General features: G+C 46.5%; 1 protein-coding gene across 6 annotated transcripts in view; it reads left to right on the top strand.

Moving 5' to 3' along the window:
- Window positions 1–23,359, top strand: part of RGS12 (regulator of G protein signaling 12) — a 130,420-nt gene that overhangs the window by 33,731 nt on the left and 73,330 nt on the right. For all 6 annotated transcript variants that reach the window (XM_058546626.1, XM_058546627.1, XM_058546625.1 and 3 more), the window contains one exon: window positions 12,257–12,373. In XM_058546626.1, the coding sequence (XP_058402609.1) occupies window positions 12,257–12,373 (117 nt within the window). The remainder of the gene's footprint in view (window positions 1–12,256; window positions 12,374–23,359) is intronic.

Here is a 23,359-nt window from a genome sequence, read left to right on the forward strand (position 1 = left end):
TTTTGCTGAGGAAGACCAGCTCTGAGCTAACATCTATTGCCAATCCTCCTCCTTTTTTTCCCCCAAAGCCCCAGTAGATAGTTGTATGTCGTAGTTGCACATCCTGCTAGTTGCTGTATGTGGGACGCGGCCTCAGCATGGCCGGAGAAGTGGCGTGTCGGTGTGCGCCCGGGATCCGAACCAGGGCCGCCAGCAGCGGAGCGCGCGCACTTAACTGCTAAGCCACGGGGCCGTCCCAAAATCCACATTCTTAAACTTTAAATGTAATGGATTTTGGAAATTTTTAAAATGAAAATATGTTATTTATAATAACATGTTAAGGGTTTATTATTGTTATTGTGAAATGAATTAACAAATATTTAAATTTTTTTCAGTTTAATTTTTAATATGGAAAATATTGATAGATGAAACCCACAAAAACAAAAGCTCTTTGGATCCTCAGTAATTTTTAAGAGTACACAGGCATCCTCAGTCTTTGAGGATCTCTGCCCTGGGGAGACGCTCACCTGTGTGCAGAGGGGTAGATATTCAGGAGGAGTCACTTCCAAACTGGCAGTACTAGTAGGCACTTAATCAGTATCTCCTTGGTTGAATAAAAAATACTTATTGACAATGGAGTAAAGAAAAATGTGGTGTTTCCATACTGTAGACTACATGCACTCATTCAAAAGTAATGTGAAGTCCAGGCCTGGTGGCCCCATGGTTAAGTTCAGCGTGCTCTGCTTCCATAGCCCAGGTTTGGTTCCTGGGTGCGGACCTACACCCCTCCTCAGTGGCCATGCTGTGGCGGCAGCTCACATACAAAATAGAGGAGGATTGGCACAGATGTTAGCTCAGTGACAGTCTTCATCAAGCAAAAAGAGGAAGATTGGCAACAGATGTTAGCTCAGGGCTAACATCTTCCTCAGCAAAAAAATAAAATAAAAAAAGTAATATGAGTTTCAGTGCTGTATGTAACAGGCAGACTTGACTAGTGGCTTGCTCTAACACAGGAATGCTCTCCCTCATGTGAAAGCTTGGGTAGGCCGTCTGGGGCTAGCGTGGAGGCCTCCCTTCCTCGGGAGCCAGGTTCCTTCTGCTGCATTGTTGCCATCCTCCACGTGTGGCCCCCACCTGAACTTGAAGATGGCCACTCTCCAGATACAAGATAGCTTCATGTCCACTCCAGCAAGAAGACAGAAAGGAGTGGTGGAGTCACAGCAGAAGTTGTGCACATGGCTTCTGCCATGCCTCATTGGTCAGACCTAGTCACATGGCTGCAGCCTGCTGCAAGGGAGGCTGGGGCATGAAGTCTTTAGCTACACAGCGTGCATCCAGCTCGGATTTCCATCACTATGTCAGAAGGCGAGAGTGGTATGCGATCTGTGCCATAGGCGGGCAGTGGGTCGGTGTGTTACCGATATGGAAAGCTCCCCAAGGAACGTACAGGTCACAAAAATGCACATATTTAATATTATCCCATTTTTGTGTGAAAAATTTCAACACCCTTCAAATAAACTGACACATTTCAAATAAACACGTTTATATATAGAAAAACTTCAAAAGAAATAGTAGTAGTTACCTCAGGGATAGTAAGGGAAAATTGGGAAAGGTCCAGGACATTTTAATTTCATCTTGTGTTGTTTTGATTTTTTTATTATAAGAATATGAACATATTTTACTTACTAAAAATAATTCCTTTGAAGAAAAAAATACAAATTATTTTTCTTAATTCTTTTAATAAGAACAAAGTGAGGCATGACATTGGAAGCCATAAGCTGTGTTTCTGTGGCATAGCTAATGATAGCTCATCAACCGTCAGGCCAGGACAATATTGGATTCAGCAAACAGATTTTGTGCAGTTTTCCTAGTACAATGAGAGGAAGTTTTAAAATAGATTGTAAAAAAAATCTGGAGAATACTAAAAAGGCCACAGCGAAGGCCTCATGATTGAAATTGCTCTGAAAAGAGCAGCTTTGATCATTCCCTTGTGTAAACAGTGCCCATGGGCAACGCTGCATGGCTCTCTGCCCCAAAGCCAAGGGAGGGGGAGCGACAGCAGCAGTGGAAGTTCAGCTGGTCTGTGGAGACAGACACCGCCGGTGAGAGGAACACCGCAGGTCTACGCTGGCACTGGGAGCCTGGTGCTTTCTGCCGCCGCTCACGGCTGCTCCGTCCCTGCGGCACTTGCTCCGCCAAGGAGTTCCTTTCAACAGCGTGCACTGGGCGCTCTGGGGGCTCGCTGCCGCGTGGGAATGCTGCAGTCCAGGCTAGTTGAGGTGCTGGGGAGCAGAGGGGAGACGCACTTGGCCCACCCTGACTAGACAGGGCAGGGCTTCCTGGAGAAGCTGGATGGGGTCCGTAAGATGGAGAGGGGGACACTGAGGATGAGGGAACAGGAGCAAAAGGGCAGAGTCACAAAGCGTGCCACCACTTATTGTTCTTTGATTTTATGTGGTTTCCAGGAAACGTGAGAATATTCAGAGCTGAGGCCACCACGTTCCTGCTAGAATCAGAAGTGTTTGAATCCCATAACAATATATTAGTTTTGCTGCTTCTTTGGCTTTATAAAAATAGCCTTATAACAGTCTTATGCAACTTGTTATTTAATCATTCATTATCATTTCAAAGATTTATCCATGGTATTATCTGTAGCTGTATGTAGTTCATTCATTTTAACTGTATAATATTCCATTGTGTGAATATACCACTACACACACACCCACACACAGAGCCATTAAAGAAATGACTGATGATGCTGTTGTGAACATTCTTGCACACGTCTCCAGGTGTGTATATGAAGCAGTTTCTTGGGGTCTATCCAAAGAGAGGAATGGCTAGTCTGTAGCAGTATTCATCTTTGGAGGTAACGGCTAGGTGCTAGGTTTTTAGTATCTACATTTGTTCATATTGACAGTAGACACCAGGTCTCTGGAGCAACGCCAGATTTAATTACTAACTTATGATAACTGCATTGGTTCCCCTGCGCCCTGTCCTTACCCCGGGTGCAATGAGAGCCATATCAGGTGTCAACCTACACCAACTGGGGTTGTACTGTGGGCAAGGAACCCCGAACACTGGAATCTCGGAGCTTATACACAAGCTGTCCCCTTCCTCTCCTGAGAGGGGGTGAAAAATCTTTTCTCTTTAAGCAAATTCTCCTTCGAGACAATGGGGGGAATCCTGGGTTTTTCCTCTTGCCTTTGGCAATGTAGGTAAATGTGTCCAGGAGGAATATGAGACTAGGTCCTGGGAGATGCTCCCAGTCTCACCTGTCTGAAATGTGAAATCAGGCCCTGGGAAGACCAATCTGTCCCTGAGTCTGCACTGTTTGTTCTCTCATAATTCAGCTGCCAAGTCCCAAGACTTGGAGACTTTTAGTCCAGGTCCCAGTCTCAGTAAAATTTGCTCAGAATGCCCTAACTGTGCAGAAACATGTGCAGTTTTCCTGACAGTCCCACGCTAGCTGGTAGTGTAAGAGCTCAGATTGCTTCATATCCTCGTCAAAACTCGCCATCGTCAGACTTCTTAATTTTTGCCAATCTAGTAATTGTAAAATGGTGTCTCACTGTGGCTTTAGTTTGCATTCCCTTGATCATAAATATTCAGATTTCCTCTTTGTTCAAGGCCAGCTCAAACCTTTCGCCTATTTTTCTATTGGGTTGTCTTTTTCCTTTTGATTTGTAGGAATTATAGATACTGGCTCATAATCCTTTGCTGATTATATGTATCGCGCATATATCTTCCCAGCTTGTGGTTTGTTTTTTTCACTCACTGTATGGCGTCTTGATGAACAGAAGTTCTTGGCTTTAATGTCGTCCAAATTGTCAATCTTTTCTCTCATGGTTTGCAGTTTTGTTGTAACACATTCATTACTACCCTGAGGTCAGAAAGATTCTCCTTTTTTTATCCTAAAAATGTTTTGGAGTTGATTTTTATGAATGGAATAAGGTGGGTGGCAAGATAAGTTTTTTTTCTCTATATGGATGACCAGTTGTTGGAGCACTGAGTTCACCCTCTCCTGTGGCTCGTCTGTGTGCCCTCTCCACGTGTTGTGTGTTCACATATGTGTGGGTCTGTTTCTCAATTCTGTTCTTCTCCGTTGTCAAGACCCTCAACAATACTTTACTTTTTTAAATTGTAGCTTTATAAGAAGTCTTTCTATCTAGTAATGCCAAATCTTTTTACCTTATCTTGACTATGCTTGAGCCTTGCTCTTTTATATAAATTTTACAATCAATTTATAAATTCTCCAAAAATGCTATTGGCAGTTTTACTGCAATTGTATTTTAATCTGTAGACCCATTTGGAAGAATTGGCATCTTTAGGATATTGAGCCCTCCCATCCATGAAAATGGTATCTCTCTCCATTTATTTAGGTTTTCTTTATTTTCTTCCAGTAAAATTTTATAACTACCTTCATAAAAATCTTTAATTAGATTTATTCTTAGATTCTTTAGTTAGATTTGTTCCTAGGTACCTTATATATTTTGTTACTCTTATAAATAGTACCTATTTAAAAATTGTGGTGCTAACTTTGTGATATATAAAAATACAATATATTTGCTGATTTTTTTTTTCTCCCCAAAGTCTCCAGTGCACAGTTGTGTATCCTAGTTCTAAGTCCTTCTAGTTCTTATATGTGAGCCGCTGCCACAGCATGGCAACTGACAGACGGGAGGTGTGGTTCCATGACTAGGAAATGAACCTGGGCTGCTGACGTGATGAGAGCGCCGAACTTTAACCACTAGGCCATCAGGGCTGGCTTGATTTGCTGCTTTTTATATGCTTTTTATATATATGCCTTGCTAAGGTTACTTCTATTCATATTTATTCATACTGGTCATCATGAATGGGTGTTGAATTTTAGCTTTTCTTTTTTGGTTATTTTGCATTCATTGAGATGATCAAATGGGTTTCCTCCTTTACTATTGCTAATGTGGCAAATTACACCGATAGATTTTTTTTTTTTTTGTGAGGAAGATCAGCCCTGAGCTAACATCTGTGCTAATCCTCCTCTTTTTGCTGAGGAAGACCAGCTCTGAGCTAACATCTATTGCCAGTCCTCCTCCTTTTTTCACCCCCCCCGAAGCCCCAGTAGTTGTTGTATGTCATAGTTGCACATCCTTCTAGTTGCTGTATGTGGGACACGACCTCAGCATGGCCAGAGAAGCGGTGCATCGGTGCGCGCCCGGGATCCGAACCTGGGCCGCCAGTAGCGGAGTGCGCGCACTTAACCACTAAGCCATGGGGCCGGCCCTACACCGATAGATTTTTGAATGTTAAGCCACACTTGCATTCCTGAGGTAAACCTAACTTATGATTATCTTTTTATACACCGAGGGATTTGGTTTGCTAATATTTTTGTAGAATTTTTGAATCTGTGTTTATGAGTGAGACTATTGTTTAATTTTCCCTTCTCTCATTGTCTTTGTCTGGTTTTGGAATGAAGGTTATTCTAGGCTCATAAAGTCATAAAACCAATGGTGGCATTTTTATGCCCCTCTTCCTCCCCTTCTTCTCCTTTTGGTGTACTGAATCTTTTATTTAAAAAGTCCTATTAGGGACGAAGTCTGTTTCATCTGTTATTAATATAGCTATATAAGCTTTCTCTGAGTCAGCATTTTCTGTCCTTTTATTTAAGCTTTTCCATTTCTCCACGTTCTAGGATTGTTATTATAAGTGGTAGATAGTTGGCTTTTTTTTTGTAATCCAATTTAACATTCTGATAAATTGGCAAATTTAGTCCATTTATATTTATTGGGATTTCTGGTATATCAGTCTTGGTTCCATGATATTACTGTATACTTTCTGTAAATCTATTTTTTTTCCAGGCTTTTTCCTCCCTGTTTTCCCAAAGCCTTTGTTTGTTTGTTTTGTTTTCAAGGCTGTTTGTGGTCAGTGTGCTTACTTCATTGCCCTCCTTTATTGGTTTGGAAATTATATCCTTTGTTTCTGTCTTCTAAAGGTTTCCATCCTAGCGGGTTGCCTGGCACATAGTCGGCTTTTAGATATTTGTTGAATAAACAAATGTTTTCCTTAGTTTTCTGTCTCCATTTAAACGTCCTTTCCTATATATTCTTCCTTTTCTTTCTTGAATAGGATCCCCAGTCTCTGTATACATTTTTCTCCTTCCTTTCTCAAGAAGGCGATTCACTATGACCAGGAAACACTTCTTCAGCTCCTTACATGTTACTCCATAGTTATCTCTATGTGTTTGTCCAGTTTTATGTTTGAAACAGAATTTTGTGTATTCTAAAGTTGTTTTGATTTTGGGCTTAGAATTCTTCCTGCTATGTAGAGCTTTGTAGCAACAGCATTTAACAAGCTGAGCCCGTTATTCAGCTGTTGTCCCTCAGCCCTGAGCCCCACTTCTGTGATCGGCTCTTGGATGCTGAAGTCTGCACCCTCTTCCCCTAGATAGCTGGGTCCCCATCAGGCTCTGCTGGGCGTTCAGGGTGAGCGGCTGGGCGGGAGGAGGGGGATCCTGCTCCTTCTTGTCTGCTCCCTGGTCCCTGCATGTCGCCATGGCAACACTCCTCAACCCTGCCCGCTTTCCTTCCTGTCTCTGTCCCTGAGTCCAGCTTCTGGTTTCCCCACCTCTCCCGGGGCCGGCCTCGTCACTCCTCAGACACCGGCCATGGCCCGCGCCCCCTCCGAGGTCTGGGTCCCAGCACCACCGGCCCCTCATCTGGCTGCTGAGTTAAATAGCTCCCTCCTTTCCTTGTTGTTGTCCCAGCCCTGGGGGTGCAGCCAGTTCCCCCGGTGACATCTTAGAGTCTCTTTTCGCCTTTTCAGTTCTGTGATCTCTGGTTAACAGTTCTTTATATGAAACTCTCTCTGTTGAAATAACTGGTGTGGTTTTGCTTTCTGACTAGACCCTGACTGATACACCGGGAGAGGTAAGTGTGTCAGCTGGAAATCTTACTCCTCAAATTCTCTATGTTACCTCTTTTTGGAAAAACTTTCAGATGATCTAGCCTCTATTTTAAGCTAAATAGTCTCCTTGGTTAGAGTTTCTTGGTTCAGTCAGTGCTTACTGAGAACCTTCTATGTACCGGGCACTGTGGGAGGGGTGGGACAGAATGGTGACCAGGATAGGCACAGTCCTTGCCCCACTGGGGCTTCTGGTCTAGTGTTTAGACACTTTAGGTTAGGAATTTCTAGTTCTAATTGTAACTAAAAAATCACAGTGTGGTAGAACAACATCTGGGTTTTGCCCAGGCCTCCTCTGGCTGTGACCCTGAGCAATCCTTCAGTGGCTTCCGGGTTCTCATCTGTAGACTGAGGCGGGGGTGCTGGCTGTGCTAACAGCAGTCCTCTCCCTAAAGCAGCGGCTCCATGGGATGGTTTGGTGTCAGCATTGAGCATGGTGGAGGCAGTTTGGCACCATGGGTGGTGGGTGGGTCAGCCAGCCCGGGTTCTACCCTCAACCTGTTTACCAGCTGTTTCATCCTAGAGAGAGCCCAACACCTCGCTGGGCCTTGTCTGTGATAGATGAAGGCATCCCTTAGGGGTCCTTTCGCCCCACATTGGAGGCGACAAGAACCAGGTGGATTATTTCTCCAAGTCCTAAGCAGGGGCCCAGAGTAGGGAAGGGCCCTTTGGTTCTTCTGGAAGCATGCTGGCCACATGCTGGCTCAGGCAATGCCGCAGCCAGGCTGTGTTCTCGATGCCTGGGGGCAGGGCCTTGTGTGTGACTCTTGGGGACAGTGAGGTGGAGTTTCTCCACCAGCACCCACTGGGTGTTGGGGTGCTGCAGCCATGGGCTGGGCTATGCAGACATTATGGTGTGGCCTGGTGTCGCCCGCTCGCCTTCTCAAGCAGTTGTGATGAGTTGTTTGTTTGCAATTGAAAAAGTGGAGTTGATTTTGAAGAAGGGAGCTGATTTTTAGGCCATTTTTACAGTAATCATCACTGTCTAGTACTGTTTGGGGAGAGTGAATTATGTGTTGCCTGCAAGGGTGCTAGATCAATGGTGACTTTCTAACAGCTCATTCAAGTACAGAACTTATTTCCCCTCAGACCCTGGAGGCAGTGGACTCTCGATTTGGGAAACAAACGAATCAATGCTCAAGATTCTCCATGTTGGTGAAGTGTCACCCTTGAGTTGATTCACTTCTTTGTAGGAATTTTTTTTCTGTGTGCTTGCTTGTTAAATTTTTCCTTCTCCTTCAAATTTCCAAATCCCACAACATATCCGTGTATAACTAGATGTTAAATGTCTTCATTTCTTTTGCCTGTAATGGGGCACAAGTTCCAGAGCTAACTGTGCAGGAGCAGTCTGTCTCAGCAAGAATCTCCTCTGTAGCCACCTGGGTTTTAAAAATTAAACTGTTCTTATCACAAAGCTGTGTGGTCATTACCTCCCCCAGCCCCCAAAAAAGTAAAAATACAGAATAGCAAATATATGATTTGTACAAAGGGTTAATTTTGTACATATTTGGAGGCTTCTTTGGCTTAGTAATAAAGAACATTTTCCATATTGTTACTTAACGCTGTAGCAGAAGCATCTGAGTGTCTGCGTGGATCCCTGTCCATTAGTGATGGGCTCCCTATTGTGGGGTGCTTGGTTCCCATATGATTTTGCTCTCATTTGTTCTCTCAGCAAGTGCTACGTCTGCTGGGCTGAGCCCTGCGCCGGGCAGCAGGTATTCAGAGGGAACAAACAGAACCAGGCCCCTGCTGTCCCTGTGATTTACAGACTCCTGGGGGAGATGCCACAGCAGCTAACAATGTGTAATTTCAGTTTGTGCTAAGAAGTGTGAAGGAAAAGCACAGAACCTAGGAGAGAGGACCCAGGGGGAGTCTGTTTAGACAGGGGAGTTCAAGGAGGTCTCTTAAAAGAGGTGACACTGGGTTGAGGGCAGAGCAGGCCCCAAGGCAGTGAGGCTGGGGCCCCAGAAGAGTCTGGGTGACGGGGACCAGACCCTGTGGGGCCTCGCCCATGGCACAGAGCGTGGCAGCGGAAGCCCCTGAAGGGCTTGGAGCAGGGGCCTACCCGGCAGGTGTGTGGGGAACAGACTGTACAGGGGGAGCAGGAAGGCCAGTGAGGAGGCTGGCCACCACGTGCTGGGTTCTGGGGCCGGGCCTGGTGGGGTGGGGGAGCAGTGGGCCTGGAAAGGGATTCCTAGGTTCCAGATACATTTTATAGATAGAATCAGCTTTGGGAAGATTTTTTGAAAAAGAAATTTCTTAGACAAATTTTTCTCGAGAATAGGTCAAATTTAGTAACTTGCTAGCAAGGAGCCAATACAGTGAGCAGAGTCTGCTGCTTCAGAGAGGGTGAAGGTGAGGGTCTGGACAGAGACTCTCGCCCCGGCAGAACGGCACAGACAAGGTCATAGCAACATCCATTTCTACCAATTTGTCAGTGGTCATAGAGAAGCCCCCTGTGGCAGAGCCTGAGGTGCCCGTCACCAGGAGCAGACACACTGGTTTGGGACACATCTGTGTCTGAATTGAAACCCCCTCGGAGTGTCTCAGAGGCTGATTAGCAGAAGGTAGGAACCAGTGTCCCCTGAGACCAACAGTCAGGCTCCAAGCGACAGGCGGGAGTTGTAATCAGGTGTTTTCTCAACCTCAGAGAGGCAGCATGCACAGGTCGCCCATCCCTGTTTGGGAACAAGCAGTTCTTCCTGTGCAGCTTGATTGCTTAGAGGGAATTCCCAGCTGGGCACGAGCCTGGGCGCATCTGAGAGGCTCCGGTGCACCCGCTGTGGCTTCGCCTCCATGCGGCTCTCTTGCTGGCAGCCCTCCGTGGTCCGTTGTCACTTTCAGGGTGATGGCCTTCAAGCCTCCTTGCTCTGGCTCTGGCCCAGGTAAGTCGTCCTTACCACGTCCTTGGAGCCGGCCTGTCACCTTTCCTCATGTGCCCCACTCTGCCTGCCCTTAGGCCCAGCTTATACACAGCCTTCTGGGGGGTGTCTGTGGTGGGTTTCCCCCGCTGCCACACCAGTGTCACCCTCTCTGTGCTCCCGGCACACTTTGTGTCACCCTTCTTTTGGGTTAGCTACTGTCTTCTTCCCCCACCGGCCTGGGGGCCGCTGGCAGGTACGCTTTGTGGCACAGCTCTGGCTGGTCGTGAACACGGAAGACGGAGAAATGCGTTTGCTCTGATAGTGTATGAACAGCTTCTCTTTTGAACCCTTCTTGGGATATTTGGGTTTGGTGAGCACACATGGGATTTTTATTACTATTCCCAAGGACCCCTTGTTGTTGGTGATGATACTATCTCAGACGAGAAACTCTGCATTCATCTCTGCCACTTTCTTTGCCAGGCCCACCATTTCTTCTCTCCCTGAACGCGCCTCTTTCTTTCTCTCCGTCCCTCTTTCCCTCCCTCCCTCCCTTCCTTTCTTTTCTCTTTTTGCTGTTTCTGCTGTTGCTCCTTAGTTCAGGATGTTTCTACTCACAACTTCTAACAGGTTGCCCCATCCTCTCCAGCTTGCACGCTCTATTTCGGGTGACTTTTCTAAACTATCACTACCAGTGATGTCTGCAGCATGGCCTTGCTCTGACTATCCCGTTGCTGCTCTGCAGCCTGACCTCTGTTCCTGTCAGCTTGGTCTCCTCGTCTCCCCGGGAGCCGGGCTGCTTCTCAGCGGCTCAGGGTCCCGAGTTGCCCTCCCAGACCTGGCACGCACCCCACTGTGTTTGTAGTCTACAGCACAGCCTCCAGGGCCACTCTCATTTCTTCTAGTATGCAAGTGTTCAAATAGCTCACAGCCCTCTCTTGCCATCTTTAGGGAGCCTCTCAGGAGGACTGGATGATGGTGAGTTCCTTGGAGTCTGAAAACCTGCCTTGTGCTTCTGTCAGGTGCCCTGTGGTACCGTGCACATAGTTGTCGCTCAGGGAACACTTGGTGAGAGCCCTGGGACATCATGGAGCATACAGAGTGACGGTGGTCACCGCTGCCACCTACACTGCTTCTTAATAAAATTTGAAGGCTTGAAAGTACTGTTCTTGTTGCCCTGGTTCAGGTCAGAGTGGTTTTGGCACAGAGGTAAGAAGTTTGGGGTTCTGAGTGTGAGTGAGGGGAGCAGCCAGTGGGTGCCAGGGGAGCCAGGGAGAGGCCAGGGAGGAGAAGGAGGAAGAGGACGGGCTCAGCAGGTCGGGATGACTGCTCCCTGGGAGGCCACTGGTGAGAGAGCAGCTTCAGTGGAGGGCCAGACTGGGAGAGCCTGGGAAGAGGGCAGGAGGGAGAAGGAGGTGAGACAGTCTAGCAGAGGGGAATGAGTGAAAGGAAGGCAGTCACATTGCTGAGGGCCACTCGAGTGGGTATCAGGAATGTCAGGTGAGAGCAGCCCCGGGGGTGTGTGCTTCCGCCAGGCAGCCAGGGGCCTGGGTGCAGGTGCGCCAGTCGTTGGTGGGTCGTCAGTCGGTGGGTTGGTCGGAAGAGAGTTGGATTTTACCAGGTGAGTTCCCCGGAGGAGAGGGAGAGGGACTTAGCACATAGAGCTTTACAGGGGAGGGCTGCAGGCTTTTCTCTTACTGTAAGATGCTCAGGATTCTTATGCACGTGGAGAGCAGAGAGCCTGAGAGCCCACAGCTTTAGAAAACACGTTAACTTTCTTTATGGCTGAAATTGGTCACTCAGGATTTCAAGTGCCCAGGAAATCAGAGATTTTCAGCTGTGATGCTTTTTATTTTAAAGATATGATAACTTATTTGCTGGAACTAAGATCACATTTGGAGAATTGTCTAGCATAATAACAGTGAATTAATTCTGGTCATTTCCCAGAGAAAGAACAAGATGTTTTAATGGCCAGTTATTTCATGCACCTGAGTTGGTTTGGTCTTCAGACACCAGCTGAATATCTAGGGATTCAGTTTCCCAAAATGCTTATAAAATTATATAAACACACAACCTTGCTGAAAACTAGCCTTTATATTGATAATTATTACCCTTATCCCACACTTTGTGCTTTCCCGAACATTCATATGTGCCATTTCATTTGCTTGTGGTAACAACCTTTGGGTGCCGGCTGGTGTGATCCTGTTTCGTGATTATGGAGATTGAGACTGGGGGGCACACAGTTGTAAGTGGCAGAGCAAATACTTGGAGATCCTGGGATGATTCTTTTTTTTTTTAATTTTGCATTTTTTTAAATTGTAGTAACATATACATAACATGAAATTTCCTCTGAGATGACTGAAGTCTGGTATTTTCTCTGTTCCACAGTACCCCGCTATTCTCTCCGAGGTGGTGCATCAGGCAAACCTAAGCGTCTCTTCCCAAGAACATAACTTGATATATTTTTTCTTTGTGTTTAGGGCTCAAAATTTGGGCGGGGAATTGGACTTGCTCAGACTTCTCAACGCACCTCTACTCGGAGATCTTTTGGAAGATCCAAGAGATTTAGTATCACTCGCTCCCTTGATGATCTTGAGGTAATAATTTTAGTTTTTCTTCTTTTATTCTTCAAGTTTTTAAGAGTGAAAATCAGTCTTACAGATACATCTGACTCTCCTTGAATGTACCCTGATCCTACTCCCTTTTCCCCTCTCCTGTGGTAACCACTGTCTTCAGTGGGCTTCTAATGCACCTCCGGGTCCTCTTCTACCCCTGCACGTGTCCCTGGAGCATCGTAGCGTGTTTGGTGTTCTCTCCTCTGTGCCTGATGCTGTCGTGGACACTTGATGGATATGAACTTGTTTAACCCTCACAGGAGCTCTGTGAGGTAGGGCCCATCTTACCCCCTTAATAAAGCTATGATATTGATCCACAGATACAGATAGAGTATCTTTTATGTGGTGCTTTTATCTGTATTCCTCAAAAAAAAATTCATAGACTTTACTTTGAGAGCATTTTAGGTTTACAGAAAAGCGAAGCAGAAAGTACAGAGAGTTCCTACACAGTTTCCCCGGTTGTTGGAGCGGTACTTCTGTGACAGTTGATGAGCCAGTGCGGGTACATTATGATTACGAGACGGCACTCCTTCTGCTGTTCCTTCTTCAGGTCTGGACAAATGCAGACTGTTGTGCTGCTGCCCTGACAGTATCACTCAAATGGTTTCCCTGCCTTAAAATCCCTGTGCTCTGCCTAGTCATCCTCCCTGCTTCCCCCTGAACCCTGGGCAACCACTGATCTTTTCACTGGTTCATTTTGTGTGTTTTAAAGTTTTACACAGCTGCAGTTGTACTATATGTATTATTCTGCCATTTTTAAAACATTGCATTATGTTTTCAATGCAATATTGAAACTACATTATGACCCTCGTGGTTTTAGTTCAGTTATTTTACTTGTTATGTGGCATTCCATTTTGAATATGCCACAGTCTTTTATCCATTGTGCTATTGCGGGCACTTGGTGGAAAGTTGGAAAAAAGTTGCCCATGGAGCTTCGGTGGACATTCTTGTCAAGTGTCCTTGGGCACACGTGGAGAAAGAAAGAATATTCCTGTTAGGAAGGCTGCTGGGTGACAGGCGTGGCCAAACTCCACTTGCAGTGGCTGTTCCCACTCAGGCTCTGGTTACCAGCAGGGTGGGGGTCCCTGTTAGTCCCTCCTCGCCAACACTTGGTGCTTTCAGACATGAATTGTTCCCTGTTTCAATGAAATGGCGTCTTGTTGTAATTTGCATTTCACTAATTATGAGTGAGGTGGAGCATTCCACCGTGGGTGTTTTGGCTATTTGTTTTCTCTTTTTTGAATGAATAGCTTATTTGTATCTTTTTTCTATTGAGTTGGGGTTTCTTTTTACAGATTTTTGTAGTAATTCTTTTTGTATTCTGGATACGGGCCCTTTGTCAGATAAACATTTTGAAAATTTCTTTGTGACTTATTTTTGCCTTTATTTAGGGTGTCTTTAGTTAAATATAAAAATATGTTTAAGTTATGGTAAAATATTATAACATAAATTTTACCATTTTTAAGTGTACAGGTCAGTGGTAATACGCACATTCACATTGTTGTGCAACATCACCATTGTCCATCTCCAGAACTTTTTCATCTTCTTCAACTGAAACTTGGTCCCCATTAAACAACTACACCCCATCCCCCTACCCCCCAGCTCCTGGTAACCTCCATTCTCCTTTCTGTCTCTATGGATTTGACTACTCTGAGGACCTCATATAAGTGGAGTCCTACAATATGTGTCCTTTTGTGTCTGGCTTTTTTCACTTAGCATAATATCTTCAAGGTTCATCCATGTTGTACCCTGTGTCAGAATTCCCTTCCTTTTCAAGGCTGGATCATATTTCATTGTATGGGTACTCCACATTTTGTTTATCCATCCATCCATGGGACACTTGGATTGGTCCCACCTTTGCGCCATTGTGGATAATGCTTCTGTGAACATGGGTGTACAAATATTTGTTTGAGTTTAGTTATATTTTAAAAATTAACTCTAAATTAGATAATTCCTTAGAAACTCAATAATAATAAAATGGAATAAATTGAGTTTGGTTGTTTTCTGTTTAAAACTGTAAGTTAATTTGTATTCTAATGTGAAACAGGAATCATTGAACATTAGGGCCGGAAGGGGCCTTTGAAATCACCTCATTTTCCAGATGAGGGAAGTGAGAGGCAGGCTGGGTTCAGGAGGTTTTCAGGGTCAGAGAGCGGGTTGCAGGGCAGAGGGGAGGGCGTAGTACTCGGTGGCTGGAGACAGGAACCGGCTGTTGGACACGCCACCTGCGTAGTCTCGAGGTAACTCGAGGGCACTTCAGGCCAGCACGCCTGTGTTTGTTGGGGCTGTGGTCAGAATAGGCTCCAGTGTGCACCCACACTGTTGTGGACAGAACAGAGGTGTGCGTGCTGCACTCTCACCTGTGCCCAGTGTGCTCAGTGGGCCTGTCTGCTGGGGTCCCTCGGGGCTGTGCTGGTCCTGAGGGGAAGGTGGGTCTCAACCAAGCCTGCATTCTCGGTTATGATTTTCGCCAAGTGTTGTGTGTCTGCGTTTTCCTGGGAGAAGGGCCTCTGAAGAAGGGCCCTGAGCCTCCAAGAGGCAAAGAACCAGCGTTTGCAGGCTTCGTGGTGACGGCTGTGGTCTGATTTCCATGCCTCTGACATGTGGCTCTGGGACAAGCACTGCAGTCAGCTGAGGTTATTGCTGACTCCTCTTCACTCTGGGGAAGTGGGAGGACTTGCACCACAAACAACCAGCGTTTGCTGTTTTCTGCGTTTTTAGTCCATGGCAGCTGGATATCTCGTGTCCTTTAAGATCTTCAAACAGCCCAGCAAGTAGACTGTCATTATCTCCATTTTACAGATGAAAAAACTGAGAAGCAGAGAGGTTCAACAGCATTCTTTAGGCCACGCTGGGCTGCAAAGCATGTGATCTTTCCCTACATACTCAGCCTCTGACTTTTGTCAAAATAGTACATTAGAGAAATGGGATTGAATCCTTGTTAATTTTTTGCCTGAAGATTTCAAAATATAGACACTACAAATAACATTCTTTAACACTCGTCGTTGGTGAGGCTGTTTCTAAAGAAAGTCTGTTGAACACTTTGCTGTCTGTACTCCCTTTGTTACTCTTCAGCAGGTGTGCTAGGCAGCCTCTGAGACTGTCCCCACGCTCCTGGTCTTCACACCCTTGTAGAGTCCCCTCCCCAGAGGCACCAGCTTTCATATCCTGCCTTTAATTGTTGCTTAATTATCCTGGGCCTGTTAGCAGCTCTCTCTGCACTACAGCCTGCCAAGGGCCTCTGCGTTCCCTTGACCACCACTGACACTGGCTCCTCTGCACAAGTCCAATTTCGAGTCCACTTCCTGAGGCCCCTCTGGGCACCAGTGTCTTAGACTGGGTCCCATGAAGGCAGACTCAGATGGAGGGTCATTTCAACACTAGGATGAGGAGGAGGACCCAGTAAGGACCCACATAAAGGAAAGCTAAAGACAGAGGTGGGGTGATAAGATGGAAAACGTGTGGGTCAGTTCAATGAGTGGTGACTGTATAAAACGATAACTATGTCTTGTTTGGTATAAAAATATATAAAATGAAATTACACCACAGCAATGGTATGAGCGCTGGGAGGAGGTAAATGGAGTTGGAGGGTTTCAGGGTGCTTACATTGGCTAGGAAGAGGGTAAAGTGCCAATTAATATTTGATTTTTGTAAGGTGAGGACGCATGTTGCAATCTCCAGGGTAACCTAAGACGATAAAATAGTGAATAAATTTCAAATTAATAGAAGGAGAAAAATGGAATAATAAAAAATACTGGATTTGAAAGAAGGTGAGAAAGGAGGAAAGGAGAGACAAAGGGCAAAGAACAGGAAAGACAGCTAGGTAGCGTTTAGTAAAATGGTCAAGTTCAAATATGTCAGTAATTACATTAATTATAAATGAATTAAATATTCCAATTAAAAAGAAAAGATTGTCAGACTTCATTAAAAATCTATTATGCTGTTTACTATAGACACATCTAAAACTTAAAGATATAACAATGCAAATAGAAGAATGCAAAAGGACACACCGTGCAGTACTCATCAGAGATGGTAACGTAGCCATATTAATATCAAAGTAGATTTTAAGGCAGAGGCATTCCTAAAGATAAAAGAGGAGCCTTCATAATGATAAAAGGCAGCAGGAAGTTATAATTCTAAATTTTGTATACATTCAATAACATGGCTTCAACATATCTAAAGCAAAAATTGACAGAAGTGGGAAGAGAAATGTACTAATCTATACTCACAGCAGAAGATTTTTAACACTCCCTGCTCCATAACTGGCAGATTGAGCAGCAAAAAGTCCGTAAGAGAGAGAGGGGATCTGAACGGCATGACTCCCAACTTGGCCACCTGGACTTAGGCATAGCGCTGCACCCAATAAAAGTGTTCTTTTACTCCCTCTTGGAACATTTATGAAAGTTGACTGTGCTGGACCGTAAAGCAATCTCAACAAATATGGAAGATTCTTCATGCAGAGTCTGTTCTGTGCCACAGGGAGGGATAGTAGAAACCAGCGACAGAGAGATGGCACACGCACGTCTGTGAGTAAGCGGTACACTGCTAAGTGACTTGTAGTTCCAAGAAGAATCACTATGGAAATTAGAACATATTTTGAATGATAATGAAAATACACACATCTAAACCTGTGGGATACAGCTAAAACTGTGCTTAGAGGAACCTTTACAGCTTTACGATGCATATACTAGAAATGAAGGACAATGGAAAGTCGTCTCAAGAGGTTAGGAAAAGAGCTATAAAACCGACACAAAGGAAGTATAAGCTGGGCAATAATGAAGGGAAAAGCAGAAATTAATGAAACAGAGAACTAACACACTAAACTAGCAAAAGAATAAATAAAGAGGGATTACTTCCCAACTCATTTATTTGGTGCCAAAACCTTGGCACCAAAACTTGACAAAGACCTTAGAGGAAAGGAGAGTTACGGGGCAGCTCACTGGTAAGCACAGGTGTGAAGGTCCTAAACATTGTTATATAAGTTGAATCCAGCAGTTCACGTTTAGTCCAAGGACCCAGCATGTTTTTAACATTTGAAAATCAATCAATGTAAGTTACCACATTAACGGAGTAAAGTAGAAAAATCATATACCACCTTAACAGAAGTACGAAAGGCATTTGGTAAAATTCAGTATCCATTCATGGTTTAAAAAAAAAAAAACAAACTTAACAAAATGGGAATTAAAGAGAACTTCCTTAATCTGATAAGGATATGAAAAAACCTCTATAGCATGCATCAAACCTAAGCTCTCCCTCTGAGATCAAGAAGCAAGAGAAAGATGTCTGCTGTTACCACGTCTACTTAAATTTTTATTGCAAGTCCTAGTCAGTGTACTAGAAAAGTAAAAACAATAGAAGTTTAAAAGCTTGCAAAGAAAAAATGAAAATGTTATTCTTCTCACATGATATGATTGTAACATAGAAAATCCAAAAGAATCTATAGGATAATTATTAAAATTAATGCATGAGTTTAGCAAGGTTGCTGGCTATATGGTCAATATACAAAAATCAGTTGTGCATACAGTTAGAAAATGACCTGTAGATTCAATGCAATTTTAATCAAAATCCCAACAGGTGTTTTGTGGAACTTAAGAAGAAGATTCTCAAATTTTCATGGGCATGCAAAGGGCCAAAAGTAGCCAAGATATTCTTGAAGAAGGATAAGGCAGGAGGACTTCCTCTATCAGTTATCCAAACTTACTGTATAAAGTTAGAGCAGTTTGAGACCGTGTAAATGTTGGCACACGGACCGACAGACAGTGGAGTAGAAGAAAGCACAGAAACAGAGCAGTGTCTGCGGGCAGTTGGCTGTGTGGGCAGAGCAGGATGAGTGTGGTCTCTTCAGTGGTGGTGGAATAAGTAGAGATCTGCATGGAAGAACAAACTCGCTTCTCCCCACGCCATACAAACACAATTAGTCCCAGCTGTGTTGCAGCTCTAATCATGAGGGCAAATGAGAATGACCGGGGGCTGGGGGGAGGTAGGTAATGTAAGCACACATCTCCATGGCGTTGGGGAGGGAAGGACTTTTTAAACTGGACACACAAAGCACTAACCATAAAGACAAAGATTGATGACTGACTCAGCGAACTTTAGGAACCTACACTCATCCAAACACACCATTGCTAGAGTGAAAGGGGAGAAGATGTCAGCAACACGGGTATGCCTCAAGGGCCGTGTATCCTGGGAACGCCTATGGACGCAAGTAAGCAAGCGATTCCAATGGGCACTTTAGGAAAGAGGATATCCCAATGGCAAATCCACACTGGAAGAGGTTTCCAAGCCCATTAGTCATCAGGGAGGTGCAAATTACAGCCACAGTGAAGTCCACACGCCAGAATGGCTGAAGTGGAAAGAGATCATATCTCTTATAAACTTCCCGGAGAGGGGTGGTTTGCCATTACCAACTATATTTGAATATACATATGCCCTATGATTCGGCAGTTCCACTCCATCTGCAATACACATAATGTGTTCCAAAAGGCATGTACAAGAATTCAAAACAGCAGTAGTCATAAGATTCCTAAACCAAAGCAACTTAATTGTCCACCCACAGTGGAAAGAATAGATAAATTGTGATTCATGCAATGGAATGCTCTATGGCTGCCTCACTAACATGGATAAATATCACAGAAAGAAGGCGGACACAAAAGAATGCATATGTACGATTCCATTTATGTGACTCTGAAAACAGGTCAGATTAAGCCATGGCTTTTGGTTGTGTGTTCAGTGTTGTCAACCTTAAAAATAAAACAGCCGAGGGCCGGCGTGGTGGTGTAGTGGTTAAGTTCGCGCGCTCTTCTTTGGCGGCCTGGAGTTTGCAGGTTCAGCATGCAGACCTACTCAGTGCTCATCAAGCCATGCTGTGGTGGCATCCCACATACAAAATAGAGGAAGCCGGGCACAGACATTAGCTCAGGGCCAATCTTCCTCAGCAAAAAAGAGGAAGATTGGCAACAGATGTTAGCTCAGGGCCAATCTTCCTCACCAAAAAAAATAAATAAAATAGCCAGTTACTTTACCAGCAAAAGGAGTTTATTTGGGAATAGCAAAAGAATTGCAATTCGGGATATGCGTGCTATGGCAGACCATAGTCAAATCCAACAAACAAGGGAGAGGAACGTTATAGAGAAAAAGGAGGAAATTGGGAGGGGTTGTTTTGCAGGAAAGTCCATTGGAAAAAAGCAAGAGTTCAGGGTGGTGATGGCTTCTCATTGGCTGAGTTGTTGGGGTCATCGATTTCTGTTTAGGATGCAATGTACATTTCTTCCTGTAATTGACAGTTCTTGCCTATTGATGACTTCTTTCTGCTGTGGTCTGTAATTGACTGTCTTTTCTGTAATTGATCTCCAGTGGTACTGCATGGGAGCTTCCTTCTTCTGACCTCCTGACTCCAGTTTAAATGAGATTTCCCTGTATTAATTTTCACAGTGTAGAACCATAAAGAAAAGCTAGAACATCGTTATGCTTTTTGTTATGACCTGGGTGGGGGCTACATGGGTTTCACATTGTGATAAATCATTGAACCATGTATTTCCGTTTTGTGTTATTTCCCAAATTTGTGTTATAGCTTGCAGTAAAAATGATCAGCATGGTTGTGTGCGTCTCTTCCAGCCCTGTCAAGCTGCTAGGACAGCTGGAGTAGGCAGTGTTGACAACTAGGGTTAGGGTTTTGCAAATGAGCCTAGATTGGGGGATGGGACTGAGGAACTGAGGGTGAATGGAGGGAGTGATGAAGGGAGAGGCTGGTCTCTGAGCTGCGTAAGAGGGAAATTGAGGAGATGAGCTGGTGACAGATCGTGGGAAAGAGGGAAGATCCTTGTGGGGTGGGGTCCTTGTTGGAGGGGCTCTTGAGACAGGAGGTGGAGGTCAGAGAACGAGACAGTTGCTATGGAAATGTCAGAGGTGAGTTTTTGTTTTAAGAGGGTGCCAGTTTTGGTTATGCCCATGGCAGGTGGTCACCAAGGAGACAGCGGCCCGAGATGCCTGTCGAGGATCAGCACTATAGGCCCCACACGGGATGTCAGACACGGTTCCGCCCTCCAGGTGTTTAAAGTCAGGTACAGAAAGAGGGTGTGAGCCAATGGTTTTAGCATTTGTGAGAAATCTTCAAGGTGCAGAGGGCCTAGAAGAGGGGGAGCCCAGGTGCAGGGGTCCTGAGCTGAACTTGCACAGAGGCTGCTTGCAAGCCAGGTTCCCGGTAAAACTGCACTTTGTGTGTTCTTGCTGGGCACCCTGAGTCCAGCGTGGGAGACAAGAGCCAGCTTCTAGGAGTTCTGTCTTCATTGTTACCTGCCCCAGGCTCTTCACCCATATTTGTATATGGAGCTGGGCTGATGCACTTGTGATTCTGTTCACGGAAGTTTCTCTACATGTGCTCCCTCATTCAAAGGGCAGCTGCAGTGAGTGGGAGGTGGGGTGCTGGTGCCTGAGGGGAGGAGATGTGTTGCGATGGGCTTGCAGTGCCCCGACCGAGATGAGCAGGAGTGGCTGTGCAGGAGCTCCTGGTAGTGTCAGGTCAGTGGGGCATCTGCTTAACTGTCCTCACCAGTGCATTAGGAAGCTTCACATTATGAAGAATGTGCTAGGTTGTGTGTGTGAGAGTGAGTGAGTGTGCGACTGTGTGTGTGAGTGTAAGGTTGGGGGAGAGGCTTGGGAGGGTGCCCGTTGAGTACAGCAGTGACGACCATCATGGATGGGAACCCCCAGTGTACACGTGAAATGGTATGGGCAGCTCTGGGACCTTCAGTTCCCTCTGGTTTGGTACAGGAGTGGCAGGAAGCCTCCTGTACTGAGCTGGTGGGTGCTGGGTACTCTGCCAGGGCCCAGGGAGGGGGTCGAGGGTCACTAGGGTGAAAGGAGGTGGGCCCGGGGTTCTGGGAGGGAGGCCTCTGGTACTGGAGGTGTCTTTGAAGAAGTCCTGGCACCTGAAACCTGAGGATGACCTGGTGAGCTGTGGGCAAATTTGTGGGAGTGTGCTTGGGGAAGTGGACCAAGGAGTGGGTGAGGGGCAGGGTGGGTTGCCCTGGAAGCTCGGAGAAGGGCTGTGCAGCCAGGAGACAGCGGGAATGAGGGACCCAGGTGTGCAGGCTTGCAGAGCCCACACCTGCTGGAGAGACGGGGCGTGCATGCCCTGGGGTCCCAGACTGCACTTGCTTACGCGTCTGTGACTTAAAATGTCACATTCTCAGTCTGCTAAGCGGCCTTGAGCTGGACAAGCATCGTATTTTATTGATAATGGTAGTTTTGTGCATTTACTTGGGGAATAAGCAGTATTCATCATACTCAGTTTAAACATTGTAACTGCTTATCGGAAGTGCTGTGTGTGCTAAGCACTGGGAAAGTCCTGGTCATCCTTTGAGGCCTAGCTCAGACGTCACCCATCTGACCCTGGCACCTGCAGCATCGCCTGCCCCCTTGGGGTCTCCTTGGCTCGTGATTTCCGTGTAATGTTTGAAGATGATGTCCCCCACTCCCTGAGGGCAGCTCCTCGACCCGTCAGGGCCCCGTGCAGTGGGGGGATCACCCAACCTGCACCGACAGACGCCACACGAGGCGGCCGTGGCTAATGACGTCTGAGTCTACAACCTGCCCTGTTGTTGCAGATACAACAATGAACCCTATGCCATAGGAACTGTCATTATTTCTGCTTTATGGAGCAGGAAATTGAGGCAGGGTGCCGGGGGTGAAGCAATTTGTCCAAGTCCATGAAGCATGAAAGGGCTGCAGCTGGGCGTCTCCGGGCAGGCTGGCTTCAGGGCCATGTTCCTGGGTGCACACTAGACTCACACACGCTGTCTCTCCCAGGATTTCTGAGCACCTGGGGCAGCCCGCAGGTCTGTGCATCTGTCCTTCCAGCCTTCTCTCTGTGCCCACTCTTCCTGGAGCTGTGGGTACAGCAGCGGTCCTGCTCTCAGGGAGCTCGCCCTGCAGGTGAGAGACGCAGAGACAGATGCTTCAACGTGAAGATGTTAGGCAGGGTGATGGTGATGGGGAAGCAAGGCCAGGTGTGCGGGGGAGAGATGGGGCTCCCTTGCATGCTGTGGTTGGACAGTCCTTCTGAGGAAGGAACGTTCACGCCGAGCCCTCGATACTAGGAGGGGGCCAGCCATGCAAAGGTCTTGACAGGGGACAGCCAGTGTGTCCAGGGACAGAAGGGAGGGAGGGCCAGGCAGAGACCTTGGGTTTTCTTCTGTGTGTGATAGAAGCCTGTGGTAAGTTCACAGCTGGGAGGTGAGGGAGAGAGCGACTTTCCCCACGTTCATCACGGGACTCGGGGCTGTTTGCTTATCATCCCCTGGCTCCGATGGCCCTGCCTGGAGAGCTGGGGGGCAGCTCCTCCTGCAGGAGGGTTGTGTAGCTGTGTTTGGAGGGCTCCTCTGGGAGCACGTGGAGGCTGGGCAGGGGCAGCAAGACTCATCAGGAGGGTAGTGCAGGAGGGAGAAGGCCAGAACCTTGCACAAGGCAGCTGGAGGCCAGGCAGCCGCTGTCCGCTGTCCGAGGCCTTAAAATGCAGTCCCTGCCTCCAGGAGCTCCTGGGGCATGAGGAGGCTCAGAGGAAGCTCTCAAGTTTCCAAATAACCAGGAGGGACCACCCCCATCAGGACTAGAGAACATGGGGGTGGCGGGGGGGGTGGGGGTGGGGGGCTGGGAGAGCTGGCAGGAGCCCAGGGAGCTCGAGCCCAGGAGAGCCGTGGAGATCAGGAACTGGGCAGAGGGGCATGGTTAGGGCCAGATCTGCCCGCGGCTCGTTGGGTGAATAAAGTTTTATTGGCCCACAGTCAGGCCACTGGCACATCTGTGCTGTTTTCACACGACAAGGGCAGAGTTGAGTGGTAGAGACAGTGTATCACCTGCAAAACTGGAAAAGTTTACTCCTGGCCCTTCTCAGAGCAAGCTTGCTACACCCTGGCTAAAGCCACAGTGCTCCAGCCCGCTCCCAGCACCAGGGCCTGGTGGGAGGCAGGG

This window comes from Diceros bicornis, chromosome 8, assembly GCF_020826845.1.
Source record: "Diceros bicornis minor isolate mBicDic1 chromosome 8, mDicBic1.mat.cur, whole genome shotgun sequence".
Classification (NCBI taxonomy): Eukaryota; Metazoa; Chordata; class Mammalia; order Perissodactyla; family Rhinocerotidae; genus Diceros; species Diceros bicornis.